The sequence below is a fragment of the Poeciliopsis prolifica genome, unplaced genomic scaffold, assembly GCF_027474105.1.
Source record: "Poeciliopsis prolifica strain line A6 unplaced genomic scaffold, Auburn_PproV2 SCAFFOLD031, whole genome shotgun sequence".
In the NCBI taxonomy this organism is placed as follows: domain Eukaryota; kingdom Metazoa; phylum Chordata; class Actinopteri; order Cyprinodontiformes; family Poeciliidae; genus Poeciliopsis; species Poeciliopsis prolifica.
The window spans coordinates 1,280,751-1,302,756 of NW_026562406.1; the positions used below are offsets into that span (position 1 = coordinate 1,280,751).

General features: G+C 38.7%; 1 protein-coding gene across 1 annotated transcript; it reads right to left on the reverse strand.

Annotated features, from left to right (window-relative positions):
• Nucleotides 1–446: 446 nt before the first annotated feature.
• erlin2 (ER lipid raft associated 2) lies at nucleotides 447–21,510 on the reverse strand. Its single transcript, XM_055050570.1, has 12 exons — nucleotides 21,442–21,510; nucleotides 18,631–18,739; nucleotides 18,042–18,123; nucleotides 14,859–14,905; nucleotides 14,610–14,671; nucleotides 14,396–14,521; nucleotides 13,580–13,653; nucleotides 11,924–11,982; nucleotides 9,760–9,851; nucleotides 9,581–9,670; nucleotides 9,302–9,381; nucleotides 447–3,960 (listed from the first exon to the last, which is right to left on the reverse strand). Exons 2-12 carry the CDS (start codon nucleotides 18,735–18,737, stop codon nucleotides 3,781–3,783), a joined length of 999 nt encoding a protein of 332 aa, XP_054906545.1. The 5' UTR covers nucleotides 18,738–18,739; nucleotides 21,442–21,510; the 3' UTR covers nucleotides 447–3,780.
• Nucleotides 21,511–22,006: the final 496 nt, after the last annotated feature.

Consider the following 22,006-nt stretch of genomic DNA (forward strand, 5'->3'; position numbering starts at 1 on the left):
GAAGTGTTTTCAACCATCTATTTTAAGGATTCTTAGAGATTTACATCTGGACTTTAAGTAGGCTCATTGTCCTGCTGCAAAACCCAGAGCACAAAAGCTTGTACAGATCCAAGAATGTTTCATTTTCGTCCCACTGAATATCCCTCCCCCTGAACCTCCCTGACATGGACTCAGATGGGGCGAGGCATGTGTTGCTTCAGACGTTATGCCTTCCTCTGTGACCTTTTGGATGAGTCAAGGCTTAAACCGTCCAGTTTCACAAGTCTTGTGTTTTGGTTTTTCATTTGTGGGTGATGGCTTTCACTGCGGTTTGTCACAGTGGAAAAACGCAAAACTTTAGAAAATCGCTTTTAGTTTTTTAATAAGCTTTTCAAAACCGATTAACGTCCGTCACTGTGTTTCTGTGGCGAAAACAATTCAAATTTCAAACAAAAGGTAAACAGTAGTTAGCTTCTGTGGATTTTATTGTGTTTCAAACACAAGCTTACACTCTTACTGTATCAGTAAAAAAAAAAAGAAATATTCTAGATATATTACTGCCCCTTGTTGAGAAGCTTCTTATTTCTCGATTAAAACAGCAGCTCATTGTCAGAAGACAACATGCTGATTGTACATTCGTTATTGAAAGCAGTGCAATACGATGTTCTGTTGACTCAGTGCTCGTCTCGGTCAGCCTGAGAAACTGGAATGAATATGAGGGCATAATCTCATAGCTCTAAAGGGTGCCGCCCGCTGAGAAACGCATAAATCTGGATGAACACACAATAGTTCTTTGGGAAAAAAAACGCCCAAACAAACAAAAACTCCTGAATTTCATCAATAACTCAATGCACCATGGAACTAAAACCAATCAAAAAGTGAAAACAAACAAACAAAAAATAGAACAGAAGACATCACAGCAAATGGATTTTATTTTCTTGTTGCACTATAACGCAGCATTAGGTAATAATATCTAAAAATCTGACTTCAAAATGGAACAATTCAAACCACATCATGTAATGATTGACAAAATGTAATGTTTTACCTGCGCAGCAGAACGTATGAGGATTTTGTTGCATTTTGTGCCGATTATTACAAAATGCAGAGGTAGCTCTTCTTTTAAGAAACTATGTAATAAACAATCAAAAACTGAATTATCACTTGTAATATTAATCATGCAAATTGAGTCATTAAAAGGCAAACGTTTAGTTGCCTTTTCAGACTCATAGCCAGAACACGCTGTCTTAAGTGTTCAAAGCAAAAACAATTTGAGATTTCATTACATTTTGTGTCATTATTAATGACGCATTGTATCATATCGTGGAGTTTTTACACAATGCTGCGTTACATGCTCTTCATAAAGCTTTTTAAAAAATGCCCGTACAGTGAAATGCTTCTAGTGCAATCTCACATTTATATTAAGTGTTCCCTCCTTCATTTTCACATCGGTAAAGTTGCCAATGTTTCCTGTTGAACAGTTTCCAACGCAACCAGTTAAAACATTCATCAAATGACTGCAGAAAGAAGTCCAGACTCAAGCAGATGTCGCCGGTCTAAGTTTGGACGTCCAAATTAAAGTAAGAAGCTTCTTTTCTGCTTCATAATCTGAGATGCTCTTGGCACAGTCTCCTATGGAAAAACGCCATCCACACCTGATCTTTCACAGGAAAAACGGAGAAAAAAAAGTAAAGGAAATCAAAGGAATTACAGATTCACTGTACAGATACACACACACAAAATCATACAAAAAAAAAAAGCAGTGATTTAAATGAGACAGTGAGCAGCTACCACAGTACATTCATCAAGCTTGTGCTGTCCACTGCTGCACTCAGGGCCCGTATTCATCAAGCAGGTCAGAAGGAAATAGAGTCCGACTCACTACCGGATGGAGCCTCTTTGAGGCACACAAAAAACCCCCCACTTTTTTCTAGTTATGATATACATCTCGATGAGAGGAACAACAAGCCTAAGAGCTGTTTTGAATTTTATAAGGGGGACTTTTCTGTTTCCTTGCTTCTTTCAGAATTGGTGACTGAAATGTCACCAATTCACTTAATATTCTTCCATTTGTGGTTGTTATGAAGGAGGGGGTAGGTGGTCTGCCATACACTGCGTCAATCTGTAACCACCAGCGGGCTGTTTTCTGACTAATGAGTCAAAGTCATTTATATGATCTATTCATAGTCTGCTGCTGGGTACGAGATGCAGTTCTGTTTAATTTTGGTCTCTTTCCATGAATCATCATAGGCTGGGTCAGTTTTTAGAAAGGTCTTACGAAGGCAGTAGCCCAGGGCCACAAGTTCTTTGGAGTGAGGGGGAGGCAAAAAAAGTTTTTTTATGGGTACTTTGCATGTTCATATTAAAGTCATGGTTCATTCACATGTGGTGTTTTATTAAAATATTGTTATATTTTAGTAAATTGAAACTACACTCAAATATTTGAAAATTATCTTTGTGGGTCCAACATCAAGCCATCTGCCAGATGTTTAAAACCAACTAATTTGCACCTGCAAACGTGTAGATCTACTTATTGATGTACTTATTGTCCTAGTGAAATATTTAGTTTATTTTTATTTTTTTTATTGTTTGGTATAGGGCACCAAAACTATCTCTAGCCCAGGTGTCCATATTCTTCTAAATCCGGCCCTGGTTGTAGGCTATAAAATGTTCAGAATATGAGAAAAGTACACACCTGACTACTTCTCTGACGTTTTATCTTTATAAATCATGAAAAAGTATGTAAAGTAGTTCTAGTGTATGGCTATGAAGTAATTAATTTACAGAAACAAATTGGAAATGGGAATGACTTGTAGTAAAATGTGGGTGCAAAATGCAGGATGAACTGATAATGGACGACTCAGATTTGTCGGAGTAGGAAAGACCCAGAATGGGATCCTTGAGGTTCACCATAAGAAAGAAGGCTGATGTGGCCAAACGTTTCCTCATGGCTATAAAATATGAGACATATTGGAACAGCCTCAGAGACGGGTCTTAATGAAGGATCACAGGCAGTAATTAAGTTTCAATTCCGAGTTGCGCACACATTGAAAGAGCTGCTGAGTCACAGCAGAGCTTTGATCTGATCCAGCAGGTGTTTTCCTGGGAACCCATTGTTAAAGAAGCATACCCTGATCACAGGGTAGGCACAGCTGTAGGCATATTCTTTTGTTAGTCCTCTCTCCTTCAAGGTCACAATGTATTTCAAGTATGAATTTTTTTTGGTAAACTTCAAACTTCATATTGTACAATTTATTTTTCTGGCCTATTGTATAGAAACATGTTATTTAATCCTGTTTTAGTAGAGGATCGTGAACTGAAACTCATGCTTTGTCTGGCTCAGACCATAAAACTCACTGACAACTTGGGAGGCTGACCCAGAAAAAAAAGAAAAAAACTATTGACTTTGCTAACAGGAAACAACCAGAGCAGAAAGCTGTGTTTATGTAACTGGAATGACCGTCGGTTTGGTTCAGCCCTAAGAAGTGAGGCAACAAAAATAAATCTTTAAAGCATTTTTTTTGTTGAATGTCAGAATTAAATGGGATAGCTGAACATAATATCTAACCTACAGTTTTGTTATGTTACAATTTTGTTAAATGTTACCTTTTATCCAGAACAGAGTGGAAGAAACATTGCCTGAACTTTTATTTTGCCCTCCAGTGGGATCCTGGCAGTGATTCTGAAGTGTCTGAGAAATACTGACCCCAGACAGCAGATTCTGTTAGTGACGGCGAGTGCCTCTGTCTCCTGCAAAGAGTCCACCACTCCTGGGTGGTTCTAAGAGTCCAAGTACCTTCTTCATTAATCCAGGTCTATAACCTGATCACTAATAACATCCAGGGCTGCGGAGGCCTTGATGGAGCTCCCCGCGGAGCCGGAGTCCACAAACATCTGAGGTATGTCATTACCAAAGTAGATCTTGCTGTTGGCTGCGATGGCTTTGTACTTCATCAGCTGGAGGTACTCCGGAGTTAACTTCAACTGTAAGAGAAGCAGAAGAGTTTAGAAAAAAGGAAGACTAGTCTGGATCCTGCAGTGCTGGCCTTGGTCACATCCAGATGACATTAACTGTTGCTCAATAACAGCAAAGCATTCACTGTACAGGACTAGAAGGAGATATTATGCAGTTTGTACTTCCAGTGTTACACTCTTAGTAAGGGAAATGGGGAGCATTATTTTCTGTTGTAGGCTGAGAACAGATAGTCATCATCTGTCTCTATTGACCCTTTGCACGTGACGTCGCCCTCTTCAGAAAGCGGATCACTCCCCCACGATGGATGTCAGAACAACAGGCGCACGGCTCAACTCAGTTGGGAACAGTTAGTAGCCTAAAGTTGCTTTTACTTAAAAATGGCTACAGGTCCCCACAAACAGACCAAACCAAAACTGGCATTTTATTGTAAATCTTTTGATGAGGACAGAAGACAGCTATGGATAGTAGCCATCCATCGTGAGGACTGAAAGCCCTTATGATTGCAACTCAGATTAGTAAGATGCAGTCAAATACTGTACTGTGGAGAAGACATGCGTATAATCAGTAACCATGGAGAGAATGCTACACTGTCATATAGCTTCCCATACGCAAAAAAACAACAAAAAAACCCAAAACATAAGCACATGAACGTTTATACGTTTTTAAGGGTGCATTCACACCCGCCTGGTTTAGTACGCTTTAATCCAATTCTAGTTTGTTTGCCCTGAAAGGCCAGTTTGCTTGGGAAGGTGTGTAAATGAACTCTGGTCCACCTAAAAATCTCAGTCTCCGTTCTATTAAAGTGAACTCTGGCACAGTTTGGATGCTGAGAGGACTGAAGACGGCTCCAAAAGCAGGAAGTGGACATTAGGTCAGGACATTCGGGGTGAATACAACCAAAACAAACCTGCGAGCGCTGTTGGGGTATTGAGCTCTAGCCTTTTACCAAAGACAAAGGAGAAGACCAGAGTCACCACAGGTGAGGTTTTTCAAAAGGTTTGGTTCATTTGACAGAGCAGCGTCAAAGTAAAGTGCACTAACTGAAAATGTAGCAAATATTCCAATGTTAGTCATCAATCAACCCAAGTCTACTGAACTATCAGTTGTGTAAACACCCTAACTCTGTTCCAGTTTGAGGGGAAACAGCGTTTATGACATAGTACTATAAATTACGTGACATGATGCCACTTTGACTGGCGGAGGCTCTGCGTTCAGGAAGGAGGCAGGGCAACACAATATAGTCGAGGTAGATTTATTCAGGCAAAGTCAACTTTGATCAGATCAACAAACACGTCAGCAGGGAGGAGGTATGGGCTGGTTTCTAAGTCAGCTTTTTCTAACTTTCGTAAATACCACAATCTGTAAGCCCCAACAAAGTGTGTCACTTCCACAGACAAATTCATTGACTTGAATTATCAGGCACCCTGGCTTCGTTGGTAAAAACAATCGCAGTCCCTCGCCTCCGACATCCGCCATGACGCCTCAACAAGAGTAAGTGACGTGGTTGCAAAGGGTCAATAAAACTGAAGTAACCCCCAGAAGAAGTGCTAGTATTGGGTTGAAGCCACTTCGTCATCACTACTCACTATGTTCTTCATGGCATTAATTGAACAAGGTGTCAGAAACTTTCCTCAGATTCTGGCTAATGCAGTCATTGGACTGTAATTAACTTATGATCAAGAACTACTTCCAGAGGAATTGAGTTTAATGATATGGTGAACTACCCTGCTGAATGAAACCATGAGAAATGAATAGACTAGTCATATCGGAACCGGCATGTTGAGCAGCAGTAGTCAGGTAGGCTGTGGGCCGAACATTAAACTACTGCTTTCATATTGTACATACACCACATTCTGGCTCTACCGTCTGAATCCCATCGCAAAAATCCAGACCCGTCGGATTATGCAATGCTTTTTAAATTGTCTAATTCTATCTAATTGTTTTGCTCTTAGCTGGCAGTAGTGGCTCTACTGCTGCTGAAGGCTATCTGGTTCAAGTTTCAACATGTGTGTAGAGACAGTATTCTGCATACTTGACTGTAACAAGTTGTTATTTGAGTCTTGTTTGCCTTTCTTTCATTTCAAACCAGCATCCCTATCCAGCTCTGACCTTTACCCTGGAAGAGGCAACATAAGCACAGCTGCTTCTTACTTTTTTAAGAACATTAAATTAATCTTAACAGATGGTTGTAGGCAAAAACCCCAGTAAATCTGCATTTTCTGTAAAAGTCAGAGCAGCCAGTCTGACACCAACCACCATGCTCCACTAAAAGTTACTCAATTGCCCTGTCTTCTTGATTCTAATGCTTGGTTTGTCTTCAGTACATCTAGATGCCTAGAGGCAGTAAGATGCTACCCTGTTGATGGCTGGTTCCTTATTTGTGTTAAGTCAAGGGTTCCCAAACTCGGCAATTAGCGTCTGGCCGGGGTTCCCCATTGCAAACTCAGACAATGCTTCACAATACTGTATGTAAACATCAACTTTCAGAATGTTTTTTTTACCCCTCACCCCCCTTTTTTTGGTTTGGCATAATTGCTGCCTCATACCTTCTGATTTCAAATGACTTTGATATCCAGGCTGGAAAATATTATCAACAGTGAGACACCTATCCTGATTGAATCAGTCGCTGCGTTTCTGTTACAAATGTGTGCAAATCATTTGCTGATATTCCACTAATGTCAAAAAAACAACTTTGCATTTGCGATGTTTCCATTAAATTAGAAACGCAATTAAAGTTACACGTGGATAAGCTTGTTCATCCAGTTGTTGATTGTGTGACTTCTGTGATGTGATTTTGCAAAAATATTTTTGCAAAGTATTTTTAGAGGGGTAGAGGCTGTTGCCTGGTAGGACTGTAAAATGATTTATTGAATGAGTTCAGGACTTTGACTTTTAAAATTTCTCAAGTCTGTGTTCTAGATGAATAATTACTTGTGTTGTGCAGCGCTCTCACTTCCTTCCACCAATGAACTGCGGACGAATGCTAATCGCTATTAGCAGCTATGGCGTGAGACTCCGAGGCAGAGAAAGACGCTCCATCAAAACAGAGACAAAAAGTGAGGGATTACTTTAAACTAGCAGTGCACCGATCGCCATTTTCTGGCCGATCGGCGATTACCGATCTTTTAAAAAGCTTAATCTGCCAAATCTGATTTTGGCTGATACCAATTTTTTTGTCTGAAATTAATCAACATAACAAGGAAGTTGTTGTGTTGGCAACAGTGAGTCATTATTGTTAATTGTGAACGTGCAAACATAACTTGGAGGGCTGGTCTGTCAGTCAAACTTTTCTCACTGGAGAGCAAAAGAGGGCAGTGGCTGATTATTACACATTAAACCACATAATGTTTAATGTGTATACATTAAACCAAATGAACCAAATGAAAACAGGACTACAGAACGCCCTAGAACTCCTCAGCAGGAAACATCCATTACATGCATCGAGATCGCACACAGCTGCTGACAGATGATGTTTTTGTTCCTTTTGCAAAAGACTCAACTTTTATCAGTAATTGTTAGTGTAGAATCTGGAAAATAATACACATAGATGACACAAGGAAACCCACTTTGGCTAGCATTACATTTACTTGCTTATCAGAAAAAAGCAATTGTGAAAAAGAAAGTAATCCAGTAATTGATGGATTACTTGAAGCGCTGTGAATACATTCTGGTTCACCGTGTGTCCAATCAAAATAATGGAGAGAAAATTAAAATTTTACCAACTCAACCATGAAGAAGAAAAGCTCCTCCACCTCCTGCTGCTGTCCTGATATCTTATGACTTTTAAGAAAGTTTAGTCTGTGTCTGCATCTGATCTGATTCAAAACTCCTCCTGCTTATCAGGTATTTTCTCATAAACAGCAGTTATCAAACCTGAGCAAAAAAAAAAACAAAAAAAAAACAAACAAAAACAATCTGGACAAGTCTTTGTAGCAGAATTACAGACCAATCTATCATGCAAAGCATGTTGCTGCAATGAGCTATACAAATAAACTTGACCTGACACAAATGTTCAGTGTGAAGGATAGCTGCAAAGCTAACAACGATTTAGTTTATATAACTACAACCAACTTACAGTCAATGTTGTCTCAACACACTTTGCCAAAGAACTCTCCAAAAATTCCCATCTAACCTACATAAGTACATATAATGTCAATCAAATCCACTCATGCAGAAAGATTCAAAGTCATCCTAGAAATGAAAACACAAGTTCAGCTTCTAATGCCATTTGGTGTGAAGGCTTTGCAGCCCATTTGATAGCATCAAATCACTGAACAAGCATGTAGTGACTGCACCGTTAATCCCAGCTAACTGAGTCACTGACTGCAGCAATCCCTCATGCTGAGAGAATGGATGTAGAGACGGTGAAAAAAGAGCCAGGCTCAGTGTGAGTGGCCGTCTGGCTCGACACACTGGGGCTTAAGAAGCAGAGATGGGACCAAGTCACTGATTTGCGAGACTTAAAAGTTTTGATTTGGTATTGAAAATTGCTTGGCCTGCTTGGCCATGTGTCTTTTACTCACTGTAACAAAAATAATTATTGAATTAGAAGCAAGAAAGTTACTTACTTAACTCATTTTAAAAGATGTTTATTAGGAGTGGGAGTAAATAAGTTCATCTTCTTCCCACTCCTTTTGAGATAAATGGGTTCTTGTTTATGTCTAAATATAGTATCATTACATATAACATGAACTGGATGACTCAGAAAGTGTTCTGCATTTACTGTATTTATATTTATTGTATATTGTATTTATTTTGATTGTGTATATGTGAATATATGAATATTTATTTTGTTCCATTTAGGCCTCTTAAGGGATATCATATGCATTTGATATGGCTCAAAATAAAGCACTAATAATAATCTGTATACGAGTCAAAAGGAGGAAATTCAGACATCAGAAAATGAATTATGTTGTGTTTTACAGTAAATATGAACGTAACAGAGAAAAAGGAGCTGAACTCATCTAAATTGAAAATGAAATCTGCTTTTTGTTCCAGCTATAAATTATCTACATGTTACAAAACAGAGAACAAAAATATCAATTTAATCTGTGTTATGCAATATCACTGTGCTAAACTTTTTAGATTAATCATGAGTTAGCATTTTAAAGTTGGCAGGACTTTATTGCTCCAGCGACTCTAGAAACAGTAATTTGTGGAAGAAAAGTTAAAGTATGAATTTTGCAGCCGAGGGCGGGGTTCATTTAAAACAAACAAACAAAGCTCAGCCTGGTGGGAGGGGAAAGGAAAGCCTGGTGGCCCGCCAGGCTTATAACACACTGGGTCAAACTTTGGAGTGTATGTTGGATGAGAATAAAGTGCAGGTGAGAGGTTGTGTCGTCCGGCTACCTTGTTGGCCTCAGCGGTTCTCAGAGCTGTATAGAACTCAGCATCAGCCTTGGCTTTCTGCCTGGCCAGGAAAGCGTCATCTGTTCAGAACAAACACAACAGACCTTTACTGTGCTGTGCAAGCTTTACATAAAGATTACAGAAATGTCAACAGTATCCCTGTGCAACCTCATTCCACATAAAAGGAGCCCCAATCCACACCTGAACCTGTTCAGGATCTTTTGTCTGTTGAGAAACTAAGGTTTGTGAAATCCTATAATCCACCGCTAACGTACAAACCTTCGATTTCAGAGATCTTCTTTTCAGTTTCCTTCTCCATAACTTTCTGCCCAAACTTGATTTCTGCAACTTGCGCCACTTTCTCAGCCTCTACAAAACAAAGTGAGAATTATTCACATTAAACCTGCCGGTTTGGAAAACGTCACAGACGGACCATTATTCTCCACTTTCTCCCTTACCTATGACAGCTTTAATCCTCTCCGTTTCGGCCTCCTTCTCTACAACCTTTTGTGTCTGCTGGGAAATCAGGAGTTTTGTCTTTTCACTCTCCCTTGAAAACAAAACCACAAGAACAAAAACACAGATTATTGTGTTTCTGCCAACAATGGAGGAATGTTATATACAGTTCTGGAAAAAATTAAAGAGACCACTAAGGTTTTAACCTGTTGAAATCTTGGTTATTCCACCAAATATTGACTTCTGAACTCTTCGTGGGCTAAAACGTCAGTTCTGTTGTTTCTAAATGAATGTAAACTTTGTTTCTTTGAATTATTTGATGTCTGAACACACTGAATCTATTTCATGATTTGACCATTTCTCTTTTCCTGCAAATAAATACTAAATTTTTGCTTGGAATTTCAGAGCCATATTGTTACTACTTCACAGAATAAAAGAACAATTTTACTCAAACATATACATTCAAAGAGCAAAATCAGAGAAACTGATGATTTTGCAGTGTCCTTTGAATATTTTTCAGAGTTGTAGTTTCTTATGTTTTGGTGAACTGTCATGGAAAACCAGAGATCACCAGAAAGGTTAAGAATTCACATCATCAAACTGAACATGTACATTTTGCAGTACTGTGAGTGGCTGTGTAATGCAAAAGAGCCATCAATCTAGTCTTATGTAATACGGTTTAAAAGAAGTGCTATGAACTTTCAGAGATGGGAACAGTAATAAGTAACACAGAGAGTGTTGTCAGAACTGGATCTTCTTTCCAAAACTATTTCTCCCTTTGGATAAAAACTAAAGTTGGCCCTCATCCTCACAGTAACTCATTCATGCAGGAAATGAACTGTCCAAAACTAACTAACAGGCTTATGTTGTTGTAAATTGAAAGGGGTGCTGAAAGGGGTGCTTGTTGTTTTAAGTTGTGGGTGAGATTTATTATGGAGTTTTGCATTTCCTCTGTTCATCTTGTTTGGCTACATTTTCCCTGGCCTTAAATTAATCTCAAAGCTGAATAATGAATGAACTAGACAACTTGATGATGAACTGAATTAACTAGACGGCTTGATGACGAACCAAAGGAACTAGACGGCTTGATGACGAACTGAAGGGGAAAAAAAAACCCAGAATGAAGAAATGGCTTGATTCTGGGAATGGTGGACAGTCCATAACAGAAAGTTTCTAAAGGGGGCAACATTGGGAAGACAACAGTTGTGCATACCATGCACATGAACTCATCTGAAGCTGAAATCTCTGCACATGACTCACACCAGACCAAGTTAACATACTGCAAACAAATAAAAATACTTAGGTTTAGGTTTTTGACTTGAAGTGTCTGTTCAAACACACTCAGAGAAATATTTGTTTCCATGTCGGTGTTCTTGCGTAGGGTTCAGGGTTCTGACCACTCTTGGCAGTGTTTGAAGTTGTGTTTATGGATTAAATGGTACATGCCATTGAATTTCAAAACCATGTTTCTGGGATGTAAAACCTACAATCTGCAGGCAATCGATGGACACTTTTGGGATATACTTGTAGTGTCTGGAAAAAAGTCAATTACAAAAAAAAAGGACGCCACATTAAGAACCAGAAAGAATGGGCTCAGACAGCAGCAAATATTTACCAAATGGAAAAAAAATTGCCTTCAAAGTTCATTTAAAGGTAGTTATTTTTAAACATTAGAATGAATGGGGGAATTATATCAAACACTATATGCCAGGAATTTCTGATTTGATCTTTTGATAGCCTGATGATATTCAACTTCCCGTTTTATTTCTGAGCATGCCAAATTTGTCGTCTGTCACAGTGGAGTTGATGTCACTGTCTTTATTTGTACCTGACAGACCCTAACATACTTTGCTTCACTTGAGTTTTGTCAATGCAAGAGATGACGTTTTCCATCTTCCTTTTTTAATAGTCGAGTTTTTTAAAACATGTCCCAGCTACAATCACACTCACTATATTTGCAGCTAATTGGAAGGGCTTCATTTTCGGGAAATCAGTGTTTTTACGCTGGTCGGTCATTTTGGATGTTTAAGTAATGACTTGAAAGAGCTTCCTCCCACAAACACAGTGCCCAGCAGTGGGAGTTAGATAAGCGTAATATCTATTTGTTTAAGAAGAAAAAGCAATTATCAGAAACCATGTCCCACTGAGCTAGAAAAAGAAACTTACATGAGTTCGTAGTTCCTGCGAATGCTCTCAGGAATGTTGGGCTTAGTGACTCGCACGGCCTGATGGAGAGAGACAGAAGATTCAGTTAAGCACAACATGCCAGAAAGGACCATAAAAAGAGGTTTAACCAAAGGAATTGGGGGTGGGGGGGAGGAGAGAGACCTTGAACAAACTCAGGGACAATGTTTATTTGTTTTAATTTCTATGGACTTCCCAGTCTATAACTTTTACTTCAACTGATTCAGGGAAAAAAGGGAAAAACACACAAGTCTTCTTAGACCCAGTGGAGCATTTCTGTGGGTGAAAGTTGGTGAACACAGCTTTGGGAGAGGAGGGGGGGGGGGGGGGGACTATAGCTTTAGAAAGTTATGCAACACTTAGCCTCCTTTGAAGAAAAAAAGTCTTGAGTCATTATGATAAGTGAACCAGCAAGGATAGAAACACTGGGAACGTCTGGAAGCCATAAAATCTCAGCGGAGAGGAAATATTGGGTTTCTTCCAGTAACAATAACTTGTAACCTTTTCATTTTGTCCCCTGGTTTCCTCCAATGCCTGATTTCCCTGAGAAGAAATGAAATGCGACTGCAAATACAACTTTAAAACCAGCATGGAAAGACATTTTGTCTGGAGTGAATAAAAATTCTTTTCACATTTTTCGGATGTGAAAATGTGCATCAGTTTCCTTCCGCTTCTCAAATAGATCCTGCCTCGTGTCGGTCGACAATCCAAACAAAAATAATTTGATTTTGGATGCTTTTACATAGAGCTGCATGAATATTATAAAGACTAAATTCAAATTCAATTCAAATGAAAAAATACTTCAAAGATGTTAAAGGGAAATTAATGTTATAAGTCATGAATTCAAAGTCTTCAAGGAGTTATGGAAAGTTATGAAATACCAGAATCGGTACAAGCTGTTGCCATGACATTACGCAATAATTTATGTATATGAAGAAGCGTTTAACTTGAAAACATTTGAATTTGAAAACTAAATTTGAAGCTATATGTTGTTTTTGAAGATAGTTGAATGACTGATCATGACATGCGTTTTGTTCATGGTATTTTCTCACGGTCCAGAAAAAACCCCTTACCTGCTGCTGGTAAAGAAACGTGACGCCAGGGCAGAAAGACGTCAGCAGTAATACTAGATGCCGTCCAAACATGCCCTTGTGGAAAACTGAGAAGCTGCTAAATAGTTTGGTCTTTTCTCCAAAAGTTTTACGAGCCCCCAATTTGTATTTTTTAAAAAAAAGTTCAACAGGAAAATAAATTTTTGGACATAACTGTCAACCTTATATTTATTAGCCTTGTTTGCATGCCCCGTTTCTTGTTTTGATGGCGCTCTGCAGTAGTGTTACGACATCACACAGAATTCTGGGAGGTTTTTGATGATTTCATGCGGATGAAAACATTTCAAGGACCAATATCATGTTAAAGAGGAACTCTTTCAGAACAACCAACCAGAGAGATCATTTTAGAAGAGAAAAAACATTAACAATCAAGCAGACACAGTCCAAGAGAAACAAGTTCAACTTCAGAGAAACTGGATAAAACAGATCTAATCCCAAGTCTCTTTCAGGAGACAGTTGCAGGATCTAGTGTCACTCCGTTGACCTGAAAGTAAATCTCAAAAACTGATGAGTGGTCTTCCTGTACCTGGATTATAAGGCCAGGCGCCATAGATGTTAGGTCTTCTTGTAGCGTCAACTTCAGATTTTCATCGATTTGGTCTGTTGGAAGAAGCAGTAAAAAGAAAGAGCCAGAGCTCTGTTCAGTTATGAGAAGTAATATTATATTTTGGCTTCATTTGCACCCAAACGAAACCACTGGTTTCTCAGTTACGACAAAACAAAGTACAACTTGAGAAGAGAGATTATGCTGTTAGAAAGGTGCATTAAAAGTTTTTCATGTACAAAATGTGAAATAGTGCAGCTATTGTTTTGTTTACCACTTCAGCATTTTTGCTAACTTTGAAGGTTTGGCACTGTAAGCTTCCCCTAACTTAAAATTTCAGAATGAATTCTCAAGCGCTATTTCACTTACATGTTTTGTAAGCTTTCAGTTGGATAAAGTCTGTGTTGAAAGTTTGGGTCGTCAACTATTCTTGAAGTACTTAGACATTTATATTCATGCTCTTATTTTGAAATGGGTGAAGACTGTTCACACAAACAATTCGTCACATCATCTTTTTTCCCATAGAAACTTTCAACATAGATGTAAAAACAATTTTAGTATTAGCTTCCGTTAAACACCATGTGTGTTTTTAAGCATTAGTGGAGCTTATTTTAATTTCTAATACCTTAGGGTTAGTGCAACTAACTTTTTAGCTAACAGTGCCGTTGTTTTTAACCTTAGTCAGATATACACACTTGTAAAAAACACTTTCAATGTAAAATGCATATGAATAAGATGAAAAAACAAATGACAATATTTGGTTAATATATACTCAATCTGTAACATGGCTCTCCTCACCAAACAAGCCGATGTAGACTTCTTGTAGAGAGTGAACGCTGCAAAACTGGTTGAGCTCGTGATGCACTTTGTTGAAAATCAAAGCTTTGTCATAGTCTGCTGTGAAGTTCCTCACTATGTCGTACACTGCACGAAAGAAAGACGAGTTGGTTTTCACAAACACAGAGGATTCCGGGTGTGCGTCTGAATCCAAAACAATGGCATCACAAAGTACCTGCTGATGGAACGAGGTAGTTCACAACTTCAATGCGATCAAAGTAAATCATCACTCCTCCACTGGAAGAAAGCGCACATCAAAGGGGTTTCACCAAACACTCCTTGAAAAAATTAATGACTGCATAGCAAGTTGTTGATGTGTGAGTTGAAGGTGTGAGTGTAGTATGGGGCGTGTACAGTTACGACGCTCCCGCAAAGCTATTTACACCTGCAAATCTACTGAAGCTTACCAGAACAGAAAACCCACCTGGTCCCACATGGTACGTTCTTCACCTCATCAGTCTGCAGTGTTGTCTGAAGGTCAAAAATCACACAGTTACAAACTCTGTTATATTTCCTCATGTCCTCCATCTGATTCTTCTACTGCTATTGATGTCCAAAGGAAAAAGGGCTGAACTCGTATAGCTCTTCTCCAGTCACTTTGACCACTCGATGGTTAAAATGTGACTCCACTATTCAGTGGAGTCACATTCACCCATTCACACTCACATTTGAACACCAATACGCAGATCGGTAGATCATTCAAGACCCAGTGCCTTGCATATGTGGCAGGAATTGAATCTACAACCTTCTGATCACAAGACAACTACTCTACCAACAGAGCTACAGTGGCAAGAAGAAATAAATTAATCAAATGATCAATTAAAATGAGACATAAAATGTCTTTCAGTTCCACTGTTAAATGTTCATTAAAGTTTGTTGGTCTTTGAAAGATGTTCTTACATTCTGATGCCATTGCTGTTATATTACTTGAAAATAATCTCAAAACATTGTTTAATCGCAGTCATTTCTGGGACAATTTATTGTCCATCAAAATTTGTTATTGGAACAGGCCAACTACTGTTTAGTGTTTCTAGTTTATTCATAAAAAATAAAGAAGTAAGAGCCTGAGTATCAGAAAACAGAACTGAAAGCAATAGCCTGTCGAACTGGATTCTGAGACAGCTATAAAACTAAGGAGAGCGAGTCAAAAGCTGAAAGGTCATAAATTTATTTCCTGAAACAACAGAAAGCTGATGCTCTGCTGTCTGGCTCTCTGCAGCTTACAGTTCAATTCAGGTTTAGTTCACTGTCCTTCTTGCACGCATCATTTTCTCTACCCATGTATGGGAAAATGAGCTTCTTTCAGCAGACTCACAGCTCCAGCCAAAAGGCTTGGCAGCAACACGAGTCATTTCGCTAGCTTTGCAGTTTTTGCTCGTTATTGTTTTGGCACAAAAATCCCCTCTCCTCATTTCAGCTCAATCGCATTAAGCTGTGAAAGAGTCCATCTGAAATCAATCTGGGATTCTGATAAACAGACTGATTGCTTTTAAGTTGGTACAGTTGTGCTTGAATTTATCTTTGTCCTGTTTTGGCAATGATTAACACCTAAAAATAAAGCATGCAGCCCTAAAGAATATCTTTCTAAAGGACTAAAAACTTAGACATGACACATCCAGTTGGCGCCAACAAGGTCCAGTGTGCTAAAGTAAGCGTGTCCAGGAAGCAGCAGCACAGTGTGCCACTGGGGAGTGTACTGTGGCCAGTGTGGGGGGGTTTGTTCAATCAGGGTTTTCTGCCTCCTTCAGGGTCTGAACAACTCGCAGCAGTTACACATTTTTCTTTAAGACTGAAAACTAGGGCTGGACAATATGGCTGAAAAAAGATATGATATAAACATTTCATATAATTCAATACTGACAGATATTGATTTATTTGTTTTTGGTTTTAAATATTTGAATTACAAACTGGAGGTGTTGTTGAATATTCTGTCTGACTAAACATCTACTGATATTGATCGCATGTCAATTGCAATATGCATTGTTACTGATCTTCTGTCCAGACGGCTGAAAACCCAAAACACTTAAGAGTAGTTGGGGGTTCTTCAATTAGTTTCATCAGGCGAAGCAAAGCTAGTCACCTGAACAAGAAAAATTATAACGTTTTAATATCTCAAGGTCTTAAACAATGAGAACCTTCAAACTTTCCTTTGTTCTCTGATCTACTTCTCTTTCACTGATAAAAACCATGTGCCCCAAACCCAAATGCCTGCTGCTCCTTTACCAGGCCCCTACATTTATAGAAAGTGAACTGACCCACATTACTTCCTGTCTGACTTAGAAAGAAAACAAAAAAATACATCAGGAAAATAATAAAACAAAACATAAACAAAATCAACAATTATTAACCTGCAAATAAACTCTGTAAATAATACAAAAAATAGAAGTTTAAGAATAAACTAACAAAATTCAAATGGATAAAGGAATAAAGAATAAATAGCTCCAACACTGATGACTAAGCTCAATGTTGCAGACATTCACTGCACTTCCTGACAGAGAAACAGAAGTCCTTTCAGACCAAATCTATGAGAGAGACTTCATATTACTTCATGAGGCCTTGGCCAAGTGGAAAACTTTTCTTGGACAGCAGCGGTGCTAAATTTGCTGGTGGTAGGTCTGGTTTTCAGTTTTACTTTGTTTTATACACTCAGTGTTCAAATGTTCTGTCCTGCTTATTAACTTTAACTCTGGCTTAATGAGAAACATGTTCTTGCCAGTGAAAATAATGCTGGAGTTAAAATGGCTTTTTATGAAAGGCGTCCTTTAGGGGAAAAAAAAAAGTTTTAATTCAACTGAATTTCTTTTTATTCAAAATGTGGCTCTTCTCAATCTAGAATGGCATCATTTTATATCTACATTCAACATAAATTTGTCTTAATTCCAATCTTACTTTAAAATAATAATGTTAATGTAAAATAAACCTATTTGGAGTTTTATATCATGTTCTAATCTTATTCCCTCATCAAAAACATTTCTAGAGTGTTGATTTGATACTTTCATGCAGGTTTGATAAATCCTAAAATCTCCCGTGGCAACCATTGAAGGTTGCCTTTTTTGTGCGCACACATCCTTTATGCATGAGGCTCCTGGAGTTCACACCTTATTTTAAGAAATCTTAAAGCTCCACCGGCAGATTTATTTTTTCACACATATATGAAAAAAAAACAAAAGATCTTGTGTTGTTTTTGTAACTTGCAATGAAAAGGCTACTTCTTGCAGCGCTCCCACCTGATGAAAGCCCGCTCATAAAAACCTGCAGAGCCGAGGCGTAGGACACATAAAGTGTTGATGAAAACTATCCATTAGCAAAATGTCAAAATAGGAATATGTCTGCATTCAATGAGAACTTCTTGAAAGGAAATAATCTTAAACATATTGACAGAGGTAAACTGCTGTGATATTATAGATAAAATAATATTTAAACGCACCACTGTTATCATCTCAAAGTTTCTAGAGTTTAGGGCATTATATGAAAAGTTTGACGCTTCTGTTTCAGAGCATATCCACAAATATAATTTCTCAAGGACCTGTGTGGTGCTAACATATGCTACTTTAATCTTAAAAACAAAAAGAGAGGATTCTGAGATGCCTGATCTAATCTTACTGACCTGTACAGACTTGAAGGTGGTGATGAATGGGAGCATAAGGTGGAAACCGGGACCGCTGGTGGCAGTGAGAAGAGCCCCTCCCCTGGGATACGCAACAAGGGCAGATTGAGAGCAATATTCACATAAGAAAAAAAAAAGTATTTACAGATTGATGAAAAGCTTTGATAACTTTCAGAGTTGCCCGCATTTTGGAGACGGGAGCGGCAAAACTCCTCGCAGGCAGTGCTTCACTTCACTTCTATTCAATTCAGCTGCTCACTAAATCTAAACTCTGATTGGAGAAAATGTCTCATTCTGACTCAAGCAGCTTCACTGTAACTGAGATAAGAGAAACTTCCAAGGCAAACGTTACCAACGTGTGCCAACTTTAATCTGCATCACAAGATCGTGTCAGTTTCTATCAACAGTCCACCGAAGCAAGGGAAAAATAAAGAGGTTTATTCATTATAGCATGCTACGGGAACAAGGCATGTCAGTGCAAGTGGTGATAATTATTTGGCCTAAAAGCAAAGCAGAGTTGGCATGTGGGGAATCTTTTTTATTGGCTCTCACTATACAGATTTCTCCCGACCCGATCTTTTGGGCTCACCTGTAGTACACTCCGGTGTGGCCTTCATCGATTTTGTGCACGGAGGCCAACAGCGCCGCTCCGCCGAGAGCAGCTACTATGGAGAAGATGGCCCCCCACTGAGCCATCCCTGCACACACACACATAAATACACAGAATGACAGACAGCGTCTGAATGAAAGCAGATGGGCCTCTAAGACAATCCTTCAGCAAGTGATGGGAAAACTTTCCCATTTAACCAGTCAGCTAGCAGTCAGCTTGGGCTTTTCAGGGCATTAGCAGGGACTCCAACCTGAGCGCACACTTAAAGAGGATTGAGATTAAAACAACAGAAACGTAACCTTTCTGGACAAAGACACAGCAAGGCCATGAGGACATTTCCTGACTGTCTAGGGCCCCCTCCTGGCAGCTACATTTACTAATTCATCTCTTAGTTTTGACAAATCATTTAAAGGCAGCATTAACTGTGTCTAATGCTACTGCATTCATATTAATTGCGACAAACCAAGAAACTAAATTAATTCCAATTAATTATTAGAAGCAATTAATTATTTCAATTACTGAAATAATTGCCAACTTAATAATCGATTTAATAATCGATTAATTGATGACTGGAGCATACAAACTCAAAAAAAGAGTAGTTTAGCCAAAACTGTACCAACAAAGTAGGTACATTTTGCACTTAAGATTAAAAAACAAACTTTGTCTGGAAATACGTTTTACCGAACTGTTTGGTAAAAAAAAAAAAACAACAAAGAAAAGAAAAACATATTAAACACCTTTTGCTATCCAATTGTTCTTGATAAATAAAGAAAATAACCAACAGATCAGATTTGCACGGCACTGATGTTAAGTCAAGCAAAAATGGCTGAGATTTTCACGTTCATGTTTTTAGCTGCAGATGCATCCTTTGTTCCGAAAACTTTGTTACGTTTTGGGAAGTGTGTTTTATGTTTTTATTTAATAAACAAATGCATTATTTGTTTATTTGCATCTTTTCATTTATAATATTATGTAAGAAAGGCTGAAATAAAAAATCTACAGAATATGCCAATTTTTTTATTCAATCAATCCATTAATCAGAATGACTAATTGATCAATCCACAACTAAAGTAATCATTAGTCTTAATTAGTAGCTGTAACAAGAAGCAACTTAAAAGGCGTTTTCTACGACAAACAAAGACATGTCTGGAGTTCGTTTAGGTTGCAGGAAGGCTGAACAAAGTACAGCCAAGTTGAACCGATTCATCACCATGTGGTTTTGACATTTGACACGACCTCTAGAAAACCGGCAAGATTAGAAAAGTTAACGTTTCACATCTAGAATAGACACAAAAGTATGACTGGTTCAGTGGAGCTACACCTGCTAACTGCTACTATAGGTTTAAAATGGTAACTTCATGATATTTTTGACTGTTTTAAAACAAAAACAACAACAAACCAGTGGTGTCTGCTGTTCTAATATGAATCACAAATGGCCAATGACTGCAGAAAGACCAGAGAAAAAATTTATCCCTTTAATAGGTTTCCAATAGGACACGACGATATGGATAAAGGAAAAAAAAAAAAACGTATCACATTATATGGCTTTCATATCAGTCGATATCACAAATTATTGATAATTTTTTTGTTTGTTTTAAATATCTGAAACACTGCCAAACTAGTGACTTGCAAATCCTTTCCTCCCTTCACTTTTTTTTTTTTTACTTTTAAGCAGCTCTGAGGCCAGGTGGTGAAACCTGTCATTACTTCTCTGCGAGCTACTCAGGAGGTTCTTGCTGTTTTGTCACTGACTGAACAAGTTTATGTCACCCATCTTGACAGGTTGGGAGGCTAAAGCCTTTCCTCTGCCTACATCCCCCAGAATGCTGTGCGGCTCTAGTTAAATTATTGGACGGTCTGTCTGTTGATATTGCTCACGTGTCGCTGTCTGAGGATTTATTGGCCAGTCGAAGTTCTTAAAGAAACAGCTCCACTTTTATCAACAATAGTAAGAAGGAAAAAAAAAACCTCTATGGTGAATCTCTGCCATCTTTTTGTGTGGCTGCTTATTATCGAAATATTGAACTGTTCCCAAGTCTGTCCAAATACCATGACAATAATAAGAGGGATGACAAAAAGGAGTACATTCTGTTCACGAAGGCCGAGCAGAAGGTGGCGGAGGAGCAGCGTCAGCTTTGGTTAGTAAGGATTTGCAGATGCAATCCGGTGCAGCTTATGGCAGTCTAAGGTCTTTATTAAACCAGATGTTATGCAGCGACCTGCGCTGTACCAAACTGCACGTCTAACACAACAAAAATAGAAGTGGTTGAGGTTGTTCGTGGCGGGACTTGGTTCTTGAAACGAGCTGGCTGCGTCAGTTTCGGAGCAGCCAGCTTTAAATCAGAAGTTCAGCCTGAAAAGTTTCACACCGCGTCAAAATGAACCCCAGGAGGGAACTGTTGGGAGCCGAAAGGTTAGTCTGACTGCGAAAGTTTAGATTAGAGGCCGAACGTGAACATGCAGCCACCTGTTTAGGATTCGTGAGACAAATGAATGAAAATTTCGCAAATTTAAACCGGACTCCGGGCTTTAGCTTTCCCTGCTACTCCAGTCAACCGCGCGCGGGACTCGTTTGCTGCTGACACACCTGTTCGGGTGTCACACTCACAAATGTGCTGTAAAATGTCACATAAAAAGGTGCCAAGCGCGACGTTAAGACGCGTTTTGTTTCACCTTCCGGCTATATTTGAAGAAACCAATGCAGTTCCAGCGTGTTTCGCTACAAATGAAAAAGCCTCAGTCATAATGAAGGAGTCCGCGGAGAGCCGCGGGTTCGTTAATTCGTCTTACCTGCAATTTTACGTGAAAACACAGCACAGCGGACGACATACAGGAAGTGCCTTCTTCTGTTCCGATTCACCAAACCTCTCAGGACGTGCAGTGTCACATTTGTGCCCCCTGCTGGACAGTCTCCAAAAACTCCAGTGTCTGTCCGGAGTTCACATCCGAGCATGAATGCAGAGAAACCTGTACTCAAATAAAAGTAAAAAAGTCACTCAAATAGGGATAAAAAGAGGATTTGGTGAAAAAAAATACTTGTGATCATAACTCCTAATGCAATTTTTAAAAATGGTGCATCAAACTTACAAAAATCCTAGGTATGTGCAAACTCTGGTATTTTGAAGACCAAAGTGGGGGAAAAAGACACAAATAAATAACATGTGATATGTAAATAACAAATACACGCAGAAGAAACACTTTTCCAAATAATATTTTTTCAATGTAAAACTCATGAAAGCAATACTTACAATAGCTACTGTATGTTAGAACAGGGTACAATTTCTTCTTGATCTTCAAATGGCACAAAATAAAATGAATGAATTTAGGGTTGAAGCCAGCTTGTTCAACATTCAGT

Bases quoted from the DNA above. Each gene is read 5' to 3' on its own strand.
- erlin2 (XM_055050570.1), bottom strand. From the start codon at position 18,737: ATGGCTCAGTGGGGGGCCATCTTCTCCATAGTAGCTGCTCTCGGCGGA. The intron at 18,124-18,630 runs GTGAGCCCAAAA...TGCGTATCCCAG, and splicing joins CACACCGGAGTGTACTACAG to GGGAGGGGCTCTTCTCACTG. The intron at 14,672-14,858 runs GTGGGTTTTCTG...GCTTTCTTCCAG, and splicing joins AACGTACCATGTGGGACCAG to TGGAGGAGTGATGATTTACT.